The following is a 16,465-nucleotide window of genomic DNA, read 5'->3' as shown; positions in this document are numbered from 1 at the left end:
CCGGTGCAGCCCGAAGAGAGAGGGGGCACCGTGAGTCACGAGACCAGTTTTCTGTCCTGCAGGGAAAAGTTCACTTCTGACAGGGAAAATCATCAGTTTATTTAACAGCTGAACAAAGTGCTGAACATCTGAAAATAGGTCAAATAATGACACACACACTCTCTCTCTCATATATATATATATATATATATATATATATATATATATATATATATATATATATATAGTGTGTGCAGAATTATTAGGCAAATGAGTATTTTGACCACATCATCCTCTTTATGCATGTTGTTCTACTCCAACCGGTACAGGCTTGAAAGCCTACTACCAATTAAGCATATCAGGTGATGTGCATCTCTGTAATGAGAAGGGGTGTGGTCTAATGACATCAACACCCTATGTCAGGTGTGCATAATTATTAGGCAACTTCCATTCCTTTGGCAAAATGGGTCAGAAGAGAGATTTGACGGACTCTGAAAAGTAAAAAATAGTGAGATGTCTTGCAGAGGGATGCAGCACTCTTAAAATTGCCAAGCTTTAGAGGCGTGATCATCGAACAATCAAGAGTTTCATTCAAAATAGTCAACAGGGTCGCAAGAAGCGTGTTGAAAAAACAAGGCGCAAAATAACTGCCCATGAACTGAGGAAAATCAAGCGTGAAGCTGCCAAGATGCCATTGGCCACCAGTTTTGCCATATTTCAGAGCTGCAACATCACTGGAGTGCCAAGAAGCACAAGGTGTGCAATACTCAGGGACATGGCCAAGGTAAGGAAGGCTGAAAAACGACCACCACTGAACAAGACACACAAGATAAAACGTCAAGACTGGGCCAAGAAATATCATAAGACTGATTTTTCTAAGGTTTTATGGACTGATGAAATGAGAGTGAGTCTTGATGGGCCAGATGGATGGGCCCGTGGCTGGATCAGTACAGGGCAGAAAGCTCCACTCCGACTCAGACGCCAGCAAGGTGGAGGTGGGATACTGGTATGGGCTGGTATCATCAAAGATGAGCTTGTGGGACCTTTTTGGGTTGAGGATGGAGTCAAGCTCAACTCCCAGTCCTACTGCCAATTTCTGGAAGACACCTTCTTCAAGCAGTGGTACAGGAAGAAGTCAGCATCGTTCAAGAAAAACATGATTTTCATGCAGGACAATGCTCCATCACACACATCCAAGTACTCCACTGCGTGGCTGGCCAGAAAAGGTCTAAAAGAAGAAAACATAATGACATGGCCTCCTTGTTCACCTGATCTTAACCCCATAGAGAACCTGTGGTCCCTCATCAAATGTGAGATCTACAGGGAGGGAAAACAGTACACCTCTCTGAACAGGGTCTGGGAGGCTGTGGTTGCTGCTGCACGCAATGTTGATCGTGAACAGATCAAGACACTGACAGAATCTATGGATGGCAGGCTTTTGAGTGTCCTCACAAAGAAAGGTGGTTATATTGGTCACTGATTTGTTTTTGTTTTGTTTTTGAATGCCAGAAATGTATATTTGTATATTTGGAGTTGTTATATTGGTTTCCCTGGTGAAAATAAATAAGTGAAATGGGTATATATTTGGTTTTTGTTAAGTTGCCTAATAATTATGTACAGTAATAGTCACCTGCACACACAGATATCCTCCTAAGATACTAAAACTAAAAAAGCCCCACTCCAACTTCCAAAAATATTCAGCTTTGATAATTATGAGTCTTTTGTGTTCATTGCGAACATAGTTGTTGTTCTATAATAAAATTAATCCTCAAAAATACAACTTGCCTAATAATTCTGCACACACTGTATACATACAGTATAAATAGTCAGGCAAGGACTTACCAAATTATGTATCTTCCCTTTCACCTGCATTGTAAATAATGGCACTATGGTCAGTAAGTGCATTTTCTATACCACTTATTTTAATGTCGGGGTTGCAGAGAAGCTGGAGTCAATCCCAGCAATTACCAGGGCAGAGGCAGGTACACCCGAAGAGGTACACCCCGGACAGGTACACCCAGGCAGGTACACCTGAACTGGGTTGCCAGGGCTGTCCAATAAATAGTAAAAATTAGGAAATTACTTTCAACCTGCTTAAATTCAGTGTTTTTACTGCGATAAGGTTCTTCACTTTAATGAAAGCCTTTCTGATTCAGAAAGTACAACGATGCTAATTAAAGGTCCACTGATTGTTGACTCCCCTCAGTTGTTTACGTCTCTTTAGCCAAGCAGAGCTGAACATGTAACCCAGATAAGAATAACACTGTCTTTATAACCAGGATGAATTATGTTCCAGGCTGCTGTAAATGTGATATAAAGGCTGGTGACGTGAGCAGTTCTTCTATAAAAATTACAGGAAATAAAGTCCAGTAAACAGACTGGAGTTAATAAAAATCTTTATTGTTGGTGAACGATGTTAGAATGACAAACATCCCTTTTTAACCGGCATGCTGCACATCATCGACGCTGATCGCAGTTTCTCATCATCATAGCGTTAATGTGGGATGTGCTCGTTGTGCTGCTGAACCCAGCGGGAGGATCAGAGTCAAACGCGACTCCAGATTCTGGCTCACATGAATACAGACTTAATGTGATCCTGTTCATTTACTGAACTGTATGCCAGAAGTGGTTCTTATTGCTGCGGGGTCTTTGTTTCCATCTGGGACATCTGTGGGAAGGAAGGAAGAGGAGAAGTCCCAGCTTCACTGTATGATTACAAACATCCTGATCAGCACTTGTTTCACGAAGCTCACCTGGTTGTCGATGCACCTGAACTGCCAGGTCCAGCGTGTGTTATAGAGGAAAGGTCGGAGGTCGAAGCGGTTGTCATCAGGGCTGTAGCTCTCGGCGTGGTAGGACGGAGTCACTGTGGTCATCTTGTGGCGGTTCACTGAGTACATCCTGAAGAAGTGTTTGACTTTCTGGACCACCTGAAGAAAGACAGCAATGTGATTAAAAGCCGCGCTGCTGCGGGAGGCTGAAACTATCCAGAATGTAATCCTAGATGGTAATCCTAGGTGGTAATTCTAGGTGGTAATCCTAGGTGGTAATTCTAGGTGGTAATCCTAGGTGGTAAATCTAGGTGTTAATCCTAGGTGGTAATTCTAGGTGGTAATCCTAGGTGGTAATTCTAGGTGTTAATCCTAGGTGGTAATCCTAGGTGGTAATTCTAGGTGGTAATCCTAGGTGGTAATTCTAGGTGGTAATTCTAGGTGGTAATCCTAGGTGGTAATTCTAGGTGGTAATCCTAGGTGGTAAATCTAGGTGTTAATCCTAGGTGGTAATTCTAGGTGTTAATCCTAGGTGTTAATTCTAGGTGTTAATCCTAGGTGGTAATTCTAGGTGTTAATTCTAGGTGGTAATCCTAGGTGGTAATTCTAGGTGTTAATTCTAGATGGTAATCCTAGGTGGTAAATCTAGGTGTTAATCCTAGGTGGTAATTCTAGGTGTTAATCCTAGGTGGTAATTCTAGGTGTTAATCCTAGGTGGTAATTGTCTGTGTTAATCCTAGGTGGTAATTCTAGGTTTTAATCCTAGGTGTTAATCCTAGGTGGTAATTCTAGGTGGTAATCCTAGGTGTTAATCCTAGGCGGTAATCCTAGGTGGTAAATCTAGGTGTTAATCCTAGGTGGTAATCCTAGGTGTTAATCCTAGGTGGTAATTCTAGGTGGTAATCCTAGGTGGTAAATCTAGGTGGTAATCCTAGGTGGTAAATCTAGGTGTTAATCCTAGGTGGTAATTCTAGGTGTTAATCCTAGGTGGTAATTCTAGGTGTTAATCCTAGGTGGTAATTCTAGGTGTTAATCCTAGGTGGTAATTCTAGGTGTTAATCCTAGGTGGTAAATCTAGGTGTTAATCCTAGGTGGTAATTCTAGGTGTTAATCCTAGGTGGTAATTCTAGGTGTTAATCCTAGGTGGTAATTGTCTGTCTTAATCCTAGGTGGTAATTCTAGGTTTTAATCCTAGGTGTTAATCCTAGGTGTTAATTCTAGGTGGTAATCCTAGGTGTTAATCCTAGGTGGTAATTCTAGGTGGTAATCCTAGGTGTTAATCCTAAGTGGTAATTCTAGGTGGTAATCCTAGGTGGTAAATCTAGGTGTTAATCCTAGGTGGTAATCCTAGGTGGTAATTCTAGGTGTTAATCCTAGGTGTTAATCCTAGGTGGTAATTCTAGGTGTTAATCCTAGGTGGTAATTCTAGGTGTTAATCTTAGGTGGTAATCCTAGGTGGTAATCCTAGGTGGTAATTCTAGGTGGTAATTCTAGGTGTTAATCCTAGGTGTTAATTCTAGGTGTTAATTCTAGGTGGAAGTTAGTCCTGGAAAAGCTGATTGTTACAGGATCCAGGCAGCTGATGGGATGGAAACAAGACTCACCATCATCCTTCAGATGTTTTAGGATGCTTTCTAGATATGCATGAGGTTTTTTTTTTATCTCCATTGTTTTCATGCTTTGTTTATACTTCTATGCAGAGGTTAAATTGGTCCGAGCTGAGCTTCGAACATCACCCGGTGCTGCATCATGTGATCAATAAATATCCCTGTCTGCACGTCTGGTAGGAGACGTTCGCCTCAAACTTGTAAAAGAGGGAGTTGGTAAAATACCTTAATTAATAGTTATAACTGAACTATTTAGCACACATATGGTTTTAAAGTGGGCCTGTGATGGACCGGTAACCTGTCCAGGTGCACCTGCCTCTCATCTGCTATTTGCTGGGATAGACTCCAGCTTCCCTGCAACCCTGAACTGGATGAAGCAGTATAGATAGATGGCTGGATGGATGGATGGATGGATGGACGAACGGATGGATGGTTGGATGGATGGATGGACGGACGGATGGATGGATGGATGGAGGGATGGACGAATGGATGGATGGACAGATGGATGGATGGATGGATGGACGAACGGAAGGACGGTTGGATGGATGGATGGATGGATGGAGGGACGGATGGATGGATGGAGGGAGGGATGGACGAATGGATGGATGGATGGATGGATGGACGAACGGATGGACGGTTGGACGGATGGAGGGATGGATGGATGGATTAATGGATGGAGGGATGGACGAATGGATGGATGGACAGATGGATGGATGGATGAATGGACGAACGGATGGACGGTTGGATGGATGGATGGATGGATGGAGGGACGGATGGATGGATGGAGGGAGGGATGGACGAATGGATGGATGGACAGATGGATGGATGGATGGATGGACGAACGGATGGACGGTTGGACGGATGGAGGGATGGATGAATGGATGGATGGATTAATGGATGGAGGGATGGACGAATGGATGGATGGACAGATGGATGGAGGGATGGACGAATGGATGGATGGACAGATGGATGGATGGATGAATGGACGAACGGATGGACGGTTGGACGGATGGATGGATGGTTTAAAGGGTCTACCACTGATATTGTGATGGAATTAAGATTTTTTTATATTTATTCTGACATTATGGACGCATCATATCTGCTTAGGAACACGAGGTCCTACGGTGGCTCTGCAGCGTCTCGACTCTGACCTCGGTGCTATGAAAGCCTGGATGGTGTGTGATGTGTGTGATAGTCAGGGACACATAAGACCTAACTTTATAAAACTAAGGTGAGCATGCCGTAGGATCTGTGAAACACTGCTGCGCGCCTCCTACTGACTGCTGCCATTCTGATCAGAATTAAACCTATATAACGACCACTTTATGACTGCATGCATCTTTTGATCATAAGTAAATGTAAGAGTGTCAACATTTGTTGCTGCTAGCATAGCAGCACTTGGTGCTGCTGGTATGCATGAATCGTGCCTTGTAAATAAAGTTTGATTTGATTTACATGCTAGACTGAACGGTAAAGCAAAGATGACTATTCTGGAGGATGAAGATGTTAACCCGATAAGTGCAGACCCCGCCCCCATCATAACCATGGCTAGTTATATGTAAAACATGTTTATATTATTTGTATGTATTTATGAGAACAGAAAACCACAAATCCGTTCAGCATTACTCCGACTCCTCAGGAATTGTGTCACCATAGAGCCGACTGCGGTTTATGTGTATTATATTGCATATTAATCACACATTGTGAATCTCTTATGACTAAAGCTCGAGGGAAATGAACTTGAATGTTGTTGAATGTGTTGGATCACACTGAGCTGTTTTTACTGCAGATTTCTGTTCGTTTTTTTAGTAGGGTAAGTTAAACAGGTGTTGTAGCATGGAGTAAAAGGCTACAGCATCTTCTTCCAAACTACATGAGATTTTTTTTACTGTAGTCTGTAAATTGCAGTACTATTCATGACCACCCCTCCCATCCTAATTTAACCCCTGCTTTTATCTGACTTTCTAAATGGCACAAAAACTACGCCCACATGGCCTCAGCAGCATCAATTAATTACCAACTCTCATCTTTTCTCCTCGGTGTGAAGGACTGACTGACCTCTGTGGGTGAGAGAATGTCCTTCCACATGTGGATGAGTTTACAGAACATGCTGAAGGGACCACACTTAGAAATCTTCCTCAGCCGTCCAATCACTGATAACTCAGAGTAGGTCATCCCCATGTCGGCCTGTGGAGGAAGGAGAGGTGTTCAGACAGAGAAATGAGAGAAAAGTGCTCAAATAAACTAAAGAAGCAGTTCAAGAACTTTTTATCTGACTGACACAGACTAAATAAGAGAAGCACCAACGCCAGAAACCAGAGCAGAATCATACCGGATGAGTTTCCGTGTTTCAGCAGACCTTTGCCAGGTCTGCCACCGGATGAGCTGGATCCTGGGTGGTGTACTAGTTCTTACAGAAAACTGCTTTTATTTTTGCTGTCATATGAATACAGCATTAGGGAGGTGGTGCTGCACGACATTAGACGTGGACCAAACTACTAGTTACTGAAGATCAAATCTGCTGCTCCACTTTAGCTGCTAACATGTAGAACCAACAATGTCTCAAACTAAGATCAGCACCCTCCTCATCCTCAGGTAAAACTGGAAAAGATGGAAGACACTGGAGTCAGACGTCACTGGTAGACGGGTTTGTCAGTGGTTCTGAGTAAAAATAAATGACATCATACATCAATCCACACAGTCAAAGACGTGGTTCTGATAGGTTCTGTGGAGAAAGACAGATTCAGACACGACTTTGATTTGATGGTTTATTTACTTTATGCAGGGAAAGGGTTAAAAGCAATCAGCAGCGGTTGGAGGAGGCTGTGGTTTAAAAGAGTCCTGGTGATGGTATAGTCCTGAACCAGGCTTTGCTTCCATCTTTGTCCATAGCAGTTCCTAGAGAGGGGCAGTGGCACTGCTCTGGTCAAACAACCCGATCTGGGGTAAAGTCTTGGCAGTAAGGCCGCTAACGCTGCAGATGGAAATATGATTTAGTCCCATGACTAAGTAGAAAGTTCTGAAAGGTTGGTGCACTGGACAGTGACACAGCAGAACAGAGCCGAGTCCAGCCAGGTAGCCTGTGGATCTTATACACTGAGTCTTGAGAGGCCAGACTAAACATGGAGAAGCAGCATTTATGTGCTGCTGCTTTTAATCATTTTATTAAATTACTTTACATCATTTTATTCAGATTTTGCAGTGCTTTAATATGATAGTTCCTCCTTCTATTCTTTTATGTACAGTATGTTTTAATGCTTCTTGTGCACACCGCTCCAACACCTTTAATGTTTTATGTAAAGCACTTTGCACTGTATTGTGCATCAAAAGTGATGTACAAATAAACCTGCCTACAGTACTTCATCACTGCGTACAACATGTGTACTGTCTTCTTCTATGGTCCTTTTAAGGAGCATCTATCCCCAGCGGTGCTCCAGAATAAAAACATACAAGTTATTTAAGTATGGAGAATAGACACCAACAGAAACTGTTTTTAATTGTTTACAAAATCTTTGCTGCTACTGACCTTTGGTTGCACGTTTGCACCTTTAAAATGGTCGTGTCATGGCAAAGAAAACTGAAAGAATGATCTAGAAAAGAATACTCCCATTTACAGTCTCATACAAAATATTGTACTAGTCAGTGCTGATAATAAAGGCCACACAGTCTGACTTCAGAGTTTCACACCGTTGGATATCCACATTTTCCTCATCAGATTACAAACAAGTTTAGGTTGTTAGCAGAAAGAGAACAGCTGACAGATGATTACTGCATCCATGACTGATCCAGAGTTTCTGTTGAATTAGTGCTGGTGACGTAGATCAGTGTGTTGTTGCAGCCCTGGTACGACTTTCTTTCACTCTAACAAAGCAGATCTTTACACTGGCTTTTCTCTGGCAGAGCAAAGCTGCCACTAAGAGCAGCGGAACGCAGAGATCTGCTGGACCCAAAGAAATGCAGTAATGAGCTGATTTAGTCTGGATGGATCTCATCCTTCAGCTAGAAGTTGCTTTCTGTTACGCTTTCACAATTGCTGCGTGGTGGGTTCAGAGGCGTCTGGAGGATGCTGGTAAACTGCAGCCACAGCCCTCCAAACCACAGGTTAACTGTCAGTTTGACGGAAACTTAGCCGTGAAATGTGGTCACAGCTTTAAGAAGATCAACTTTTATTATAACGAAGCAAGGGAGGAAGGAAATTTTCTATCTGACTATTCACCACCTTCCTCTGATAACATGAGCTGCACTTTTAAGGCCATCTTCTCTATCTTGGTACATTCCCCTATACTGTACCCTTCAACACCATGTGCAGTTACTTCTCTACTTTGCCGCTAGTGTACTTTTATTTGTACATCTTATTCTCATCTTTAACTACTGCTGCTGCTGCATGGACTGTCACTAACCAGATGGGGTGGGAAGGGGGGCTAACATTGCAGCTTGGTTGCCATGGTTGTTGAGTCAATTCCTCCACCAGGGGGCAGTGCTGAGTCCAGCGTTCGCTCCGCGATCTGACGCCAGTTTCAGACACCGCTTGGCAGCGTAATGCATCGCTGTAAAACTTTTTCTCACCGCCCAACACACCTTCTTCAACACACCTTCTTCAAAAGCTCACACGATTTCTACAGTTGTCCTCGTCTTCAATCTTCTATGTTTTTTTTTTCCTCATCCTCTTCTTCTTCTCTGGTTTGTTCATTTCGCGGTCGCATGTCACCTATTCTACTCAGCATTTTATTTTAGCTCAATCTGTGTTCTGTTGTGCCTTTGATGTATCTGTACACATGTTTAATACATTTATGTAAAAAAAAAAGAAAACAAACAAAAAAAATAATAATATTCTGCTCAGCGGTTTCCGGAGGTGTTGACAAACAGACTGAGGGATCTGGACTGACTGGTTCTTAGGTTGACCACACGGCACCGAAGCTGGTTCAGGTGTAAAAAAGGTGGTGAAAACTAGAGAAAGCTTGGCTGCTGTAGTACATTCTGCCAGGCTGTGGGGACGCTACGATGATTAAAGAGTAACTCCAGAGCTGGAACAAGACGTAGCGCATGTGCAGATAATGACGTATCTGCTCCTGCTGGTGATGGTACAGCAGCACTGGGCTGTACCAGCAGAGCTTCTTGGTGCTAAAGCTGCACACAAGCCAGGACTGTCTGGAGCACCACAACACAGCTGGTCACCGACGCCATTATTGTTGATGTGTTTGGTGTGTGCTCATCACACTGACGTCATATCCTCTAGTGGTGCGGTTACGCTGTCCTCATAGTACCACAGACGGTGGAGGTCAAAAACCGATCCACTTTGGTACCTGGTTTCAGACATGATCGGTTTCATGGAGGCTATCCCCTGGTTTCATGAAAGGGGGGTTTGCTAAAATACTTGTGTGGTTTTACGGCGTCGTGGGGACGGCCCCTGAGCTACACTAGTTTGTCTTTGTACTTATCTGGGCGGAGCTTCAGCTTTCCTGTGAAGTCTACAAAGCTTCCTCAGGGTCAGTTAACCAAATAGCTGTTCACTGAGCAGATCCAGATCCAGATCCAGATCCAGGGTGATCCAGAGAACCGTGGTGAATGTCTTCAGAGTTCAGAATTCAGATGTTTCTCTTCTCTCATTGTTCACAGATGATGAGGACCTCTACATCCAACAGGCTGTAGTTTTCATCAAAGATGCCATCCATGTGAGTTTTTTTCAGTTTCTTTTCTTTTGGATGGTAGAAAATGTAAAAACTGTTATAAAAAAGAATTTACTCCTGAAACGAAATCGTTTCTGATGCACGGTGGCGCCACAAAGCAGCTGAGCTGGAGTTGGTTTAGTGAGGATAGCAGGTAAATAGTAGCAGGAATAACTGGAAATAAGGAAAAAGTGGAAACATGGAAATAGTTTCTGTTGTGTGTTTGTTTCAATAACAATATTTTTTCTCCTGAAAGCCAAGACTTGAGAGAACGATGAGATGAGAAAAGGTTTGGTCACTGTTGATCTGTGTGTTATTTCTACAAAGTTCTGTTAGTAATAAATTCTGCTTTCTTCTTCTGGTCGGTCTTTATGCTGCTACATCTATTCATACATTCATTTTACATCATTTTACCTCCCAATCTGACAGCTGAGAAACATCATGTCTGATGCTGACCAGGTTAAATTAACTGTATTATTTGTAAGGCTTAACCTCCTGACAAGCAGAAATGACCATCAGCTAAATTCAGACTAAACTGAAACTTTGATTATTAAACCATACAGAACATCTCTGAGATGTGGGGGATTTAGGATTCTCACATTCCAGCCTCAGACATTTAGCTTAAATTTCTTATGAAAATGCAAAAGAAACAGCTTTTGTTTCATGTAAGGAGCTGCAAGGTGGAGACGGTGTGATATCAGAGTATTTTAATCTAACATCAGCCAGTTTGAAGGCTAACAACAACAACAACAACAACAACGTTGGAGCTGGTTAGAGTTGTAAAAAGACTATTTGAGTCATGAAAAGTTTGGTTTGAGCTGCTTTAGTGAAAACTTCCACCAGCTGTGACCTAAAACCCTGAAACAGACATTTTCCAAAGATTTTCTAACCTGCCACACATAAACAGCAACACTCAGACTGAAGGCCTGATAAACAAGCAAACCAACCGTTATAATGTCGTGTTTACGCCTCATTCTCTCAGCTGTTCTGCCTCTGAACAATCAAACTGGTGTTCTGGTTATTAGTTGGTCATCAAATGTACACAGTTAGTATTAAGAGCTGCAGGTCCAACCATACTAACACCCACAAGCTGAATGTGTGAGAAAAAACTGACATGTGAGAAGAAAACTCTTCCAAGTTACAGACATCAGTGAGATAATCTGGTGTAAACATAGTTCATTAGAAAACTGTGCAAAAGGCCTTTTAATGCAAATCCAGGTCTGACCTCATCCGTCTGAGACACCTGTCCATCCGTCAGCGGCTCCAGCTCAGCGGTGGGCGGAGCAGCCAGGATGCTGCAGAGGAAACCAAAACCAGTCACACCAACTCCAGTAAACAGCAGATACACTGGAACTAAACTCTGCTTTGACCCTGGTGTCTGTGTTTTAATGTTCCACACAGCCGGCTGAGCTTACCCTCTCAGAGCCGGGAGCTGAAACTGCTCCGCACAGTGAAGCAGGAAGCTCTTCAGGTCCGTCTTGCTGATTCCTCCTATGGGGTTGATGTCGGCGCTGGAACAGTCGTATTTGGTGAAATATCCTGTGAGGCTGAGCAGAAAAATGTTTGGTTATTCAAGCAGTCGTGAGAGTTTTAAAGGTGCTTTTTCTTTAGTTTAAGAGCTCACCAGCCCATTTAATTTAATTTCTCTCGTATATCAGAACATTGATCCTTATGAAGACCTGAGTCAGACTGACAGATCTGATCGATCAACACTGTTTTCCAGCTTATTCTGCATCTGCTGTTTTCGTTCCTTTCCTTTGAATAATGAAGTGAATGACAAGTGAAAATCCTTAAAAAAATATACCAGGTTGTATAATAATCTGGATTTTATTGAACAAAACTATCAATAATGAAAACATTTAAATGAATCCAGAGTTCCAGATTAATCTGCAGAACGGTTTCCAAACATTAAACAGGTTGTAAAGAACTGAAGATCTCACTTGTCATAACTGTTTCATTACATAGATCATTTTTCCACAAACAAATGAAAACCATGTTTCCAGAGCCAGTTCCCCGTTACCATGGAGACCTCTTCTAATATTACCTTAACATCATCATTGAACCTGGAAGTTCATGTATAGTTTCTGCCTGGATCTTCCTGAGGAGACCAGAATTTCCTCACAAAGTTTCTATTTGGAGGTCTACTGCCCCCCACCCTCAGAGAGCTTCCTTTGAAAGATCCACAGGTTTTCAGAGCGGTGGAGGTCAGGGTATGATGGTGGTGCCACCATGAGTTTTTCGCCCTTTATACCCATAGCAGCCAAAGATCCTGCTGGTCCTCCTGCATCATGGGATGGAGCGTTGTCTTTACTGCAGAAGGAACGCTTCTCCTTTTATACCACGGCAAGAAATGCTCCGGTAGAAACTGGACCAGCTTATCAGAGATAAATGGTTTATCCATAAAGGGTCCAACCATCTCAGTCCCCATTATTTATTTAAATCTTTATTTGCCAGAGACAGAGCATGTTAAAAATAAAACAAGAACACTTCTAAATATGCCGGATTTAGCCAAAGGGCTAATTTTCATCAGCGGAGGTGAAGTAAAATTCCAGCCAAGAACATCACTCCACCTGCTGACGTAGCAGCCTGGTTGAGACATGGTGGACATCCACCAACCATCTAGAGCTCCATCTGGACCATCCAGACCTCCTTCCATCTAGACCATGAAGAAGTCTATCCACCTGGACCATCCAGTGTAGCACAGCATTCATCAATGAAGACAACTAGATAAAAATTATCTTCATGTTTTTCTGAGTCACTGCAAATGAGACTCTGTCACCTATCATCCTCTATCAATGCAGCTTCCAGAGGAGCCTGGTGGAGAGGTTCCTGGTGGAGAGGATCCTGGTGGAGAGGATCACCTGCAGCTTCTGGAAGATCCTACACTCCTAGATGATTAAGTTTTCCAGAAAGTCCAGGGTCTTCATTCCTTTATTTCCCTATTTCCATCTGCAGGAAGATCCTTAGAAAAGGGAAATGCATCCCTAAAATCCCTTTAGAAAAACTAAAACCTAAATTTTCCATTAGCTTTAATCCCGCATACAGAATCATCTGGAACACAGTGTGGACTCCAGCAATACCTCTCATCTACGTTAGCAGAGCCCAGCACCAGTAGTCCACCAGGTCTACCGCGGGTCCACAGACTCAGCTGAGCAAACAGGTAGGCCAAGACCATCCTCACCCGGGCCTGGAAACAACACACACACAAAAAAAACTTTCAAATGTGAGCTATTTTTATCTTTATTGCTATACAAACATTAACAGGAAGTGAATGGAAAAGTGTTTGTGAAACTATAAAAAGCAGCAGTGTGAATACTGTGGTTAAACTGTCACCACAGCTTTCAGTGATCGAGAGGAAGCGCTGAAAAGTCATGTAAAGAAGCAGCGTGAAGGCCTCTCTGACCTGCACATTTTGCAGAGCCAGATTCTCTCTTCGGCTTCCTCCGTTGGCACGAAACTGGGGACACCATCCCGTTACCATGGAGAAGATGCCAAGAATGCCTTTCACTGCCATGTCTATGTTAATGTTCATGTGTGTGCTGCAAAACACAGATAAAACAAACCACCTTCATCACAGTTTAAAAACATGTCCTGATAAGGGAACTTAGTATCTAAAAAGTCAGCCGATCATAGATTTTTGATGAAAGAAAACCTACCTGCCAATCTGATTGGCCAGGTCTCTGGCCCTGTTGCTTGTATCTTCAGAGGAGTTTTCACTGGCCATGTAGCAGGTGGTGAAGATGCGACCACACAGCTCCTTTGGGTGCTGTGGATGGTAGGAGTCATCTCCAACCACCCTACGAACATCGTTCAGTGTCTGGCTGTCTGAGAGGTGGAAGAAGAACAGAGGATGAGATAAAATGTCTCTGGTTTTGTTTCCTTCATCAGAGTAAACATTTGGTGACATGACAATGAGTTCACTGGACTCCAATGGCCTCCACAGTCACCAGAGGCCTCATTTATCAAGCTGGTGTATGAACAAAAACCGGCGTATCCATATTAATTCTCCTAAAAGCCACGCTCGGGGGGGAAAAACAGGATTTTATTGTTCTAATTTTTGTCAAGATAGTCTTTATTTTCCACAACTCCTTGTCCACCTGGTTAATAGAAGTGATAGTGTCCCTCTGCACCGCCCACCCAGCTGGAGCACCGCCCACCCAGCTGGAACACCCAGCAACTAGAAAGAAATATTATTTAACACTGAATAAACTGCTACCAGTTACAGATGTAGCTATACATCTTTATTTTATAAATTAAAACAAAAGACTAAATTACAGACATCATTGCTGTCATTTAGCAGAGGATTTTCTCCAAAGGGATTCACCCCTGTGGGATTCGAACTTTCATCTCCCGCATGACAGACGGATGCCCTACAGACTGATGTCCAGCCGCAACATCCGATGCCTCTGGCGTGTCTTCCCTTCTGACACTGTGATGACAGCATCTCCACCTGCTGCCACTATTCTGCCTTTCTGACACCAGTAATGTCCACGCCGTGCCCACCAATTAAACATTTCTACGTTTGTCAACGTGGTCCATCAGGATCTCTGTCTCACACCCTGACAATTCAGCTTCTTTCCTCCTTTTCACTGCAGAGACATCATGCAAATGATGTGATGAATATATGGGATAAGCTTTGTGCCACTGGGGAGCGAATCTGAATTCTTTATTTTTGAATATGAATCATTCAATTTGAATCTGAATATGCCTGTTTGAATAATTGCTTTAAAAAACTGAATCCAAATAACCATATTTGATATTGAATCTTTGTTTATTGAATGTGTATATTGGTAAAGTTGAAACTTTTGTATTTGGATAAATTTATTTACCTAATTCATTTTCATAGTTCAGTTTTAGTTCTCTCCATTCAAATTCAGATCTGAAATACAAATTCAGATCTGAAATTCAAATTCAGATCTGAAATTCAAATTCAGATCTGAAATACAAATTCAGATCTGAAATTCAAATTCAGTTCTGAAATACAAATTCAAATCTGAAATTCAAATTCAGATTTGAAATTCAAATTCAGTTCTGAAATACAAATTCAAATCTGAAATTCAAATTCAGATTTGAAATTCAAATTCAGTTCTGAAATACAAATTCAAATCTGAAATTCAAATTCAGATTTGAAATTCAAATTCAGATCTGAAATACAAATTCAGATCTGAAATTCAAATTCAGATCTGAAATATAATTTCAGATCTGAAATTCAAATTCAGATCTGAAATTCAAATTCAGATCTGAAATACAAATTCAGATCTGAAATTCAAATTCAGATCTGAAATACAAATTCAGATCTGAAATTCAAATTCAGATCTGAAATTCAAATTCAGATCTGAAATACAAATTCAGATCTGAAATACAAATTCAAATCTGAAATTCAAATTCAGATCTGAAATTCAAATTCAGATCTGAAATTCAAATACAGATCTGAAATACAAATTCAAATCTGAAATTCAAATTCTGATCTGAAATTCAAATTCATATCTGAAATACAAATTCAGATCTGAAATACAAATTCAGATCTGAAATTCCAATTCAGATCTGAAATTCAAATTCAGATCTGAAATTCAAATTCAGATCTGAAATACAAATTCAAATCTGAAATTCAAATTCAGATCTGAAATTCAAATTCAGTTCTGAAATACAAATTCAAATCTGAAATTCAAATTCAGATCTGAAATACAAATTCAGATCTGAAATACAAATTCAGATCTGAAATTCAAATTCAGATCTGAAATACAAATTCAGATCTGAAATTCAAATTCAGATCTGAAATTCAAATTCAGATCTGAAATACAAATTCAGATCTGAAATACAAATTCAAATCTGAAATTCAAATTCAGATCTGAAATACAAATTCAAATCTGAAATTCAAATTCAGATCTGAAATTCAAATTCAGATCTGAAATTCAAATACAGATCTGAAATACAAATTCAAATCTGAAATTCAAATTCTGATCTGAAATTCAAATTCAGATCTGAAATTCAAATTCAGATCTGAAATACAAATTCAAATCTGAAATTCAAATTCAGATCTGAAATTCAAATTCAGATCTGAAATACAAATTCAGATCTGAAATTCAAATTCAGATCTGAAATACAAATTCAAATCTGAAATTCAAATTCAGATCTGAAATTCAAATTCTGATCTGAAATTCAAATTCAGATCTGAAATACAAATTCAAATCTGAAATTCAAATTCTGATCTGAAATTCAAATTCAGATCTGAAATTCAAATTCAGATCTGAAATACAAATTCAGATCTGAAATTCAAACTTTTGTGCCACACATCCGGGACCTGACGTGAGGCAAAACAAGTCGATCGCAGATGGAGTATCGTCAGATTTGTGCAGTTGTTCTCAACAGCTACAAGCAGAGAGAGGGCGAGGGGAGGGTGGCAGCGGGGAGAGAGAGAGAGAGACGCTAAGATCCAGGCCAG

At 41.3% G+C, this 16,465-nt stretch overlaps 1 protein-coding gene across 1 annotated transcript in view; it reads right to left on the bottom strand.

Annotated features, from left to right (window-relative positions):
- Positions 1–2,358: 2,358 nt before the first annotated feature.
- The window catches only part of nadsyn1 (NAD synthetase 1), a 30,361-nt gene continuing 16,254 nt past the window's right edge, over positions 2,359–16,465 (bottom strand). Inside the window, exons 14-21 of the mRNA XM_041988927.1 lie at positions 13,680–13,848; positions 13,427–13,562; positions 13,104–13,210; positions 11,439–11,570; positions 11,249–11,318; positions 6,416–6,544; positions 2,733–2,909; positions 2,359–2,647 (exon numbers count right to left, since the gene is read on the bottom strand). Of these exons, the coding sequence (XP_041844861.1) occupies positions 2,612–2,647; positions 2,733–2,909; positions 6,416–6,544; positions 11,249–11,318; positions 11,439–11,570; positions 13,104–13,210; positions 13,427–13,562; positions 13,680–13,848 (956 nt within the window). The 3' untranslated portion in view covers positions 2,359–2,611. The remainder of the gene's footprint in view (positions 2,648–2,732; positions 2,910–6,415; positions 6,545–11,248; positions 11,319–11,438; positions 11,571–13,103; positions 13,211–13,426; positions 13,563–13,679; positions 13,849–16,465) is intronic.

The sequence above is a fragment of the Melanotaenia boesemani genome, chromosome 1 (assembly GCF_017639745.1).
Source record: "Melanotaenia boesemani isolate fMelBoe1 chromosome 1, fMelBoe1.pri, whole genome shotgun sequence".
Taxonomy (NCBI): Eukaryota; Metazoa; Chordata; class Actinopteri; order Atheriniformes; family Melanotaeniidae; genus Melanotaenia; species Melanotaenia boesemani.
Note: the sequence above shows the minus strand (reverse complement) of the source record. Positions and strands in the feature narration are given on the sequence as shown.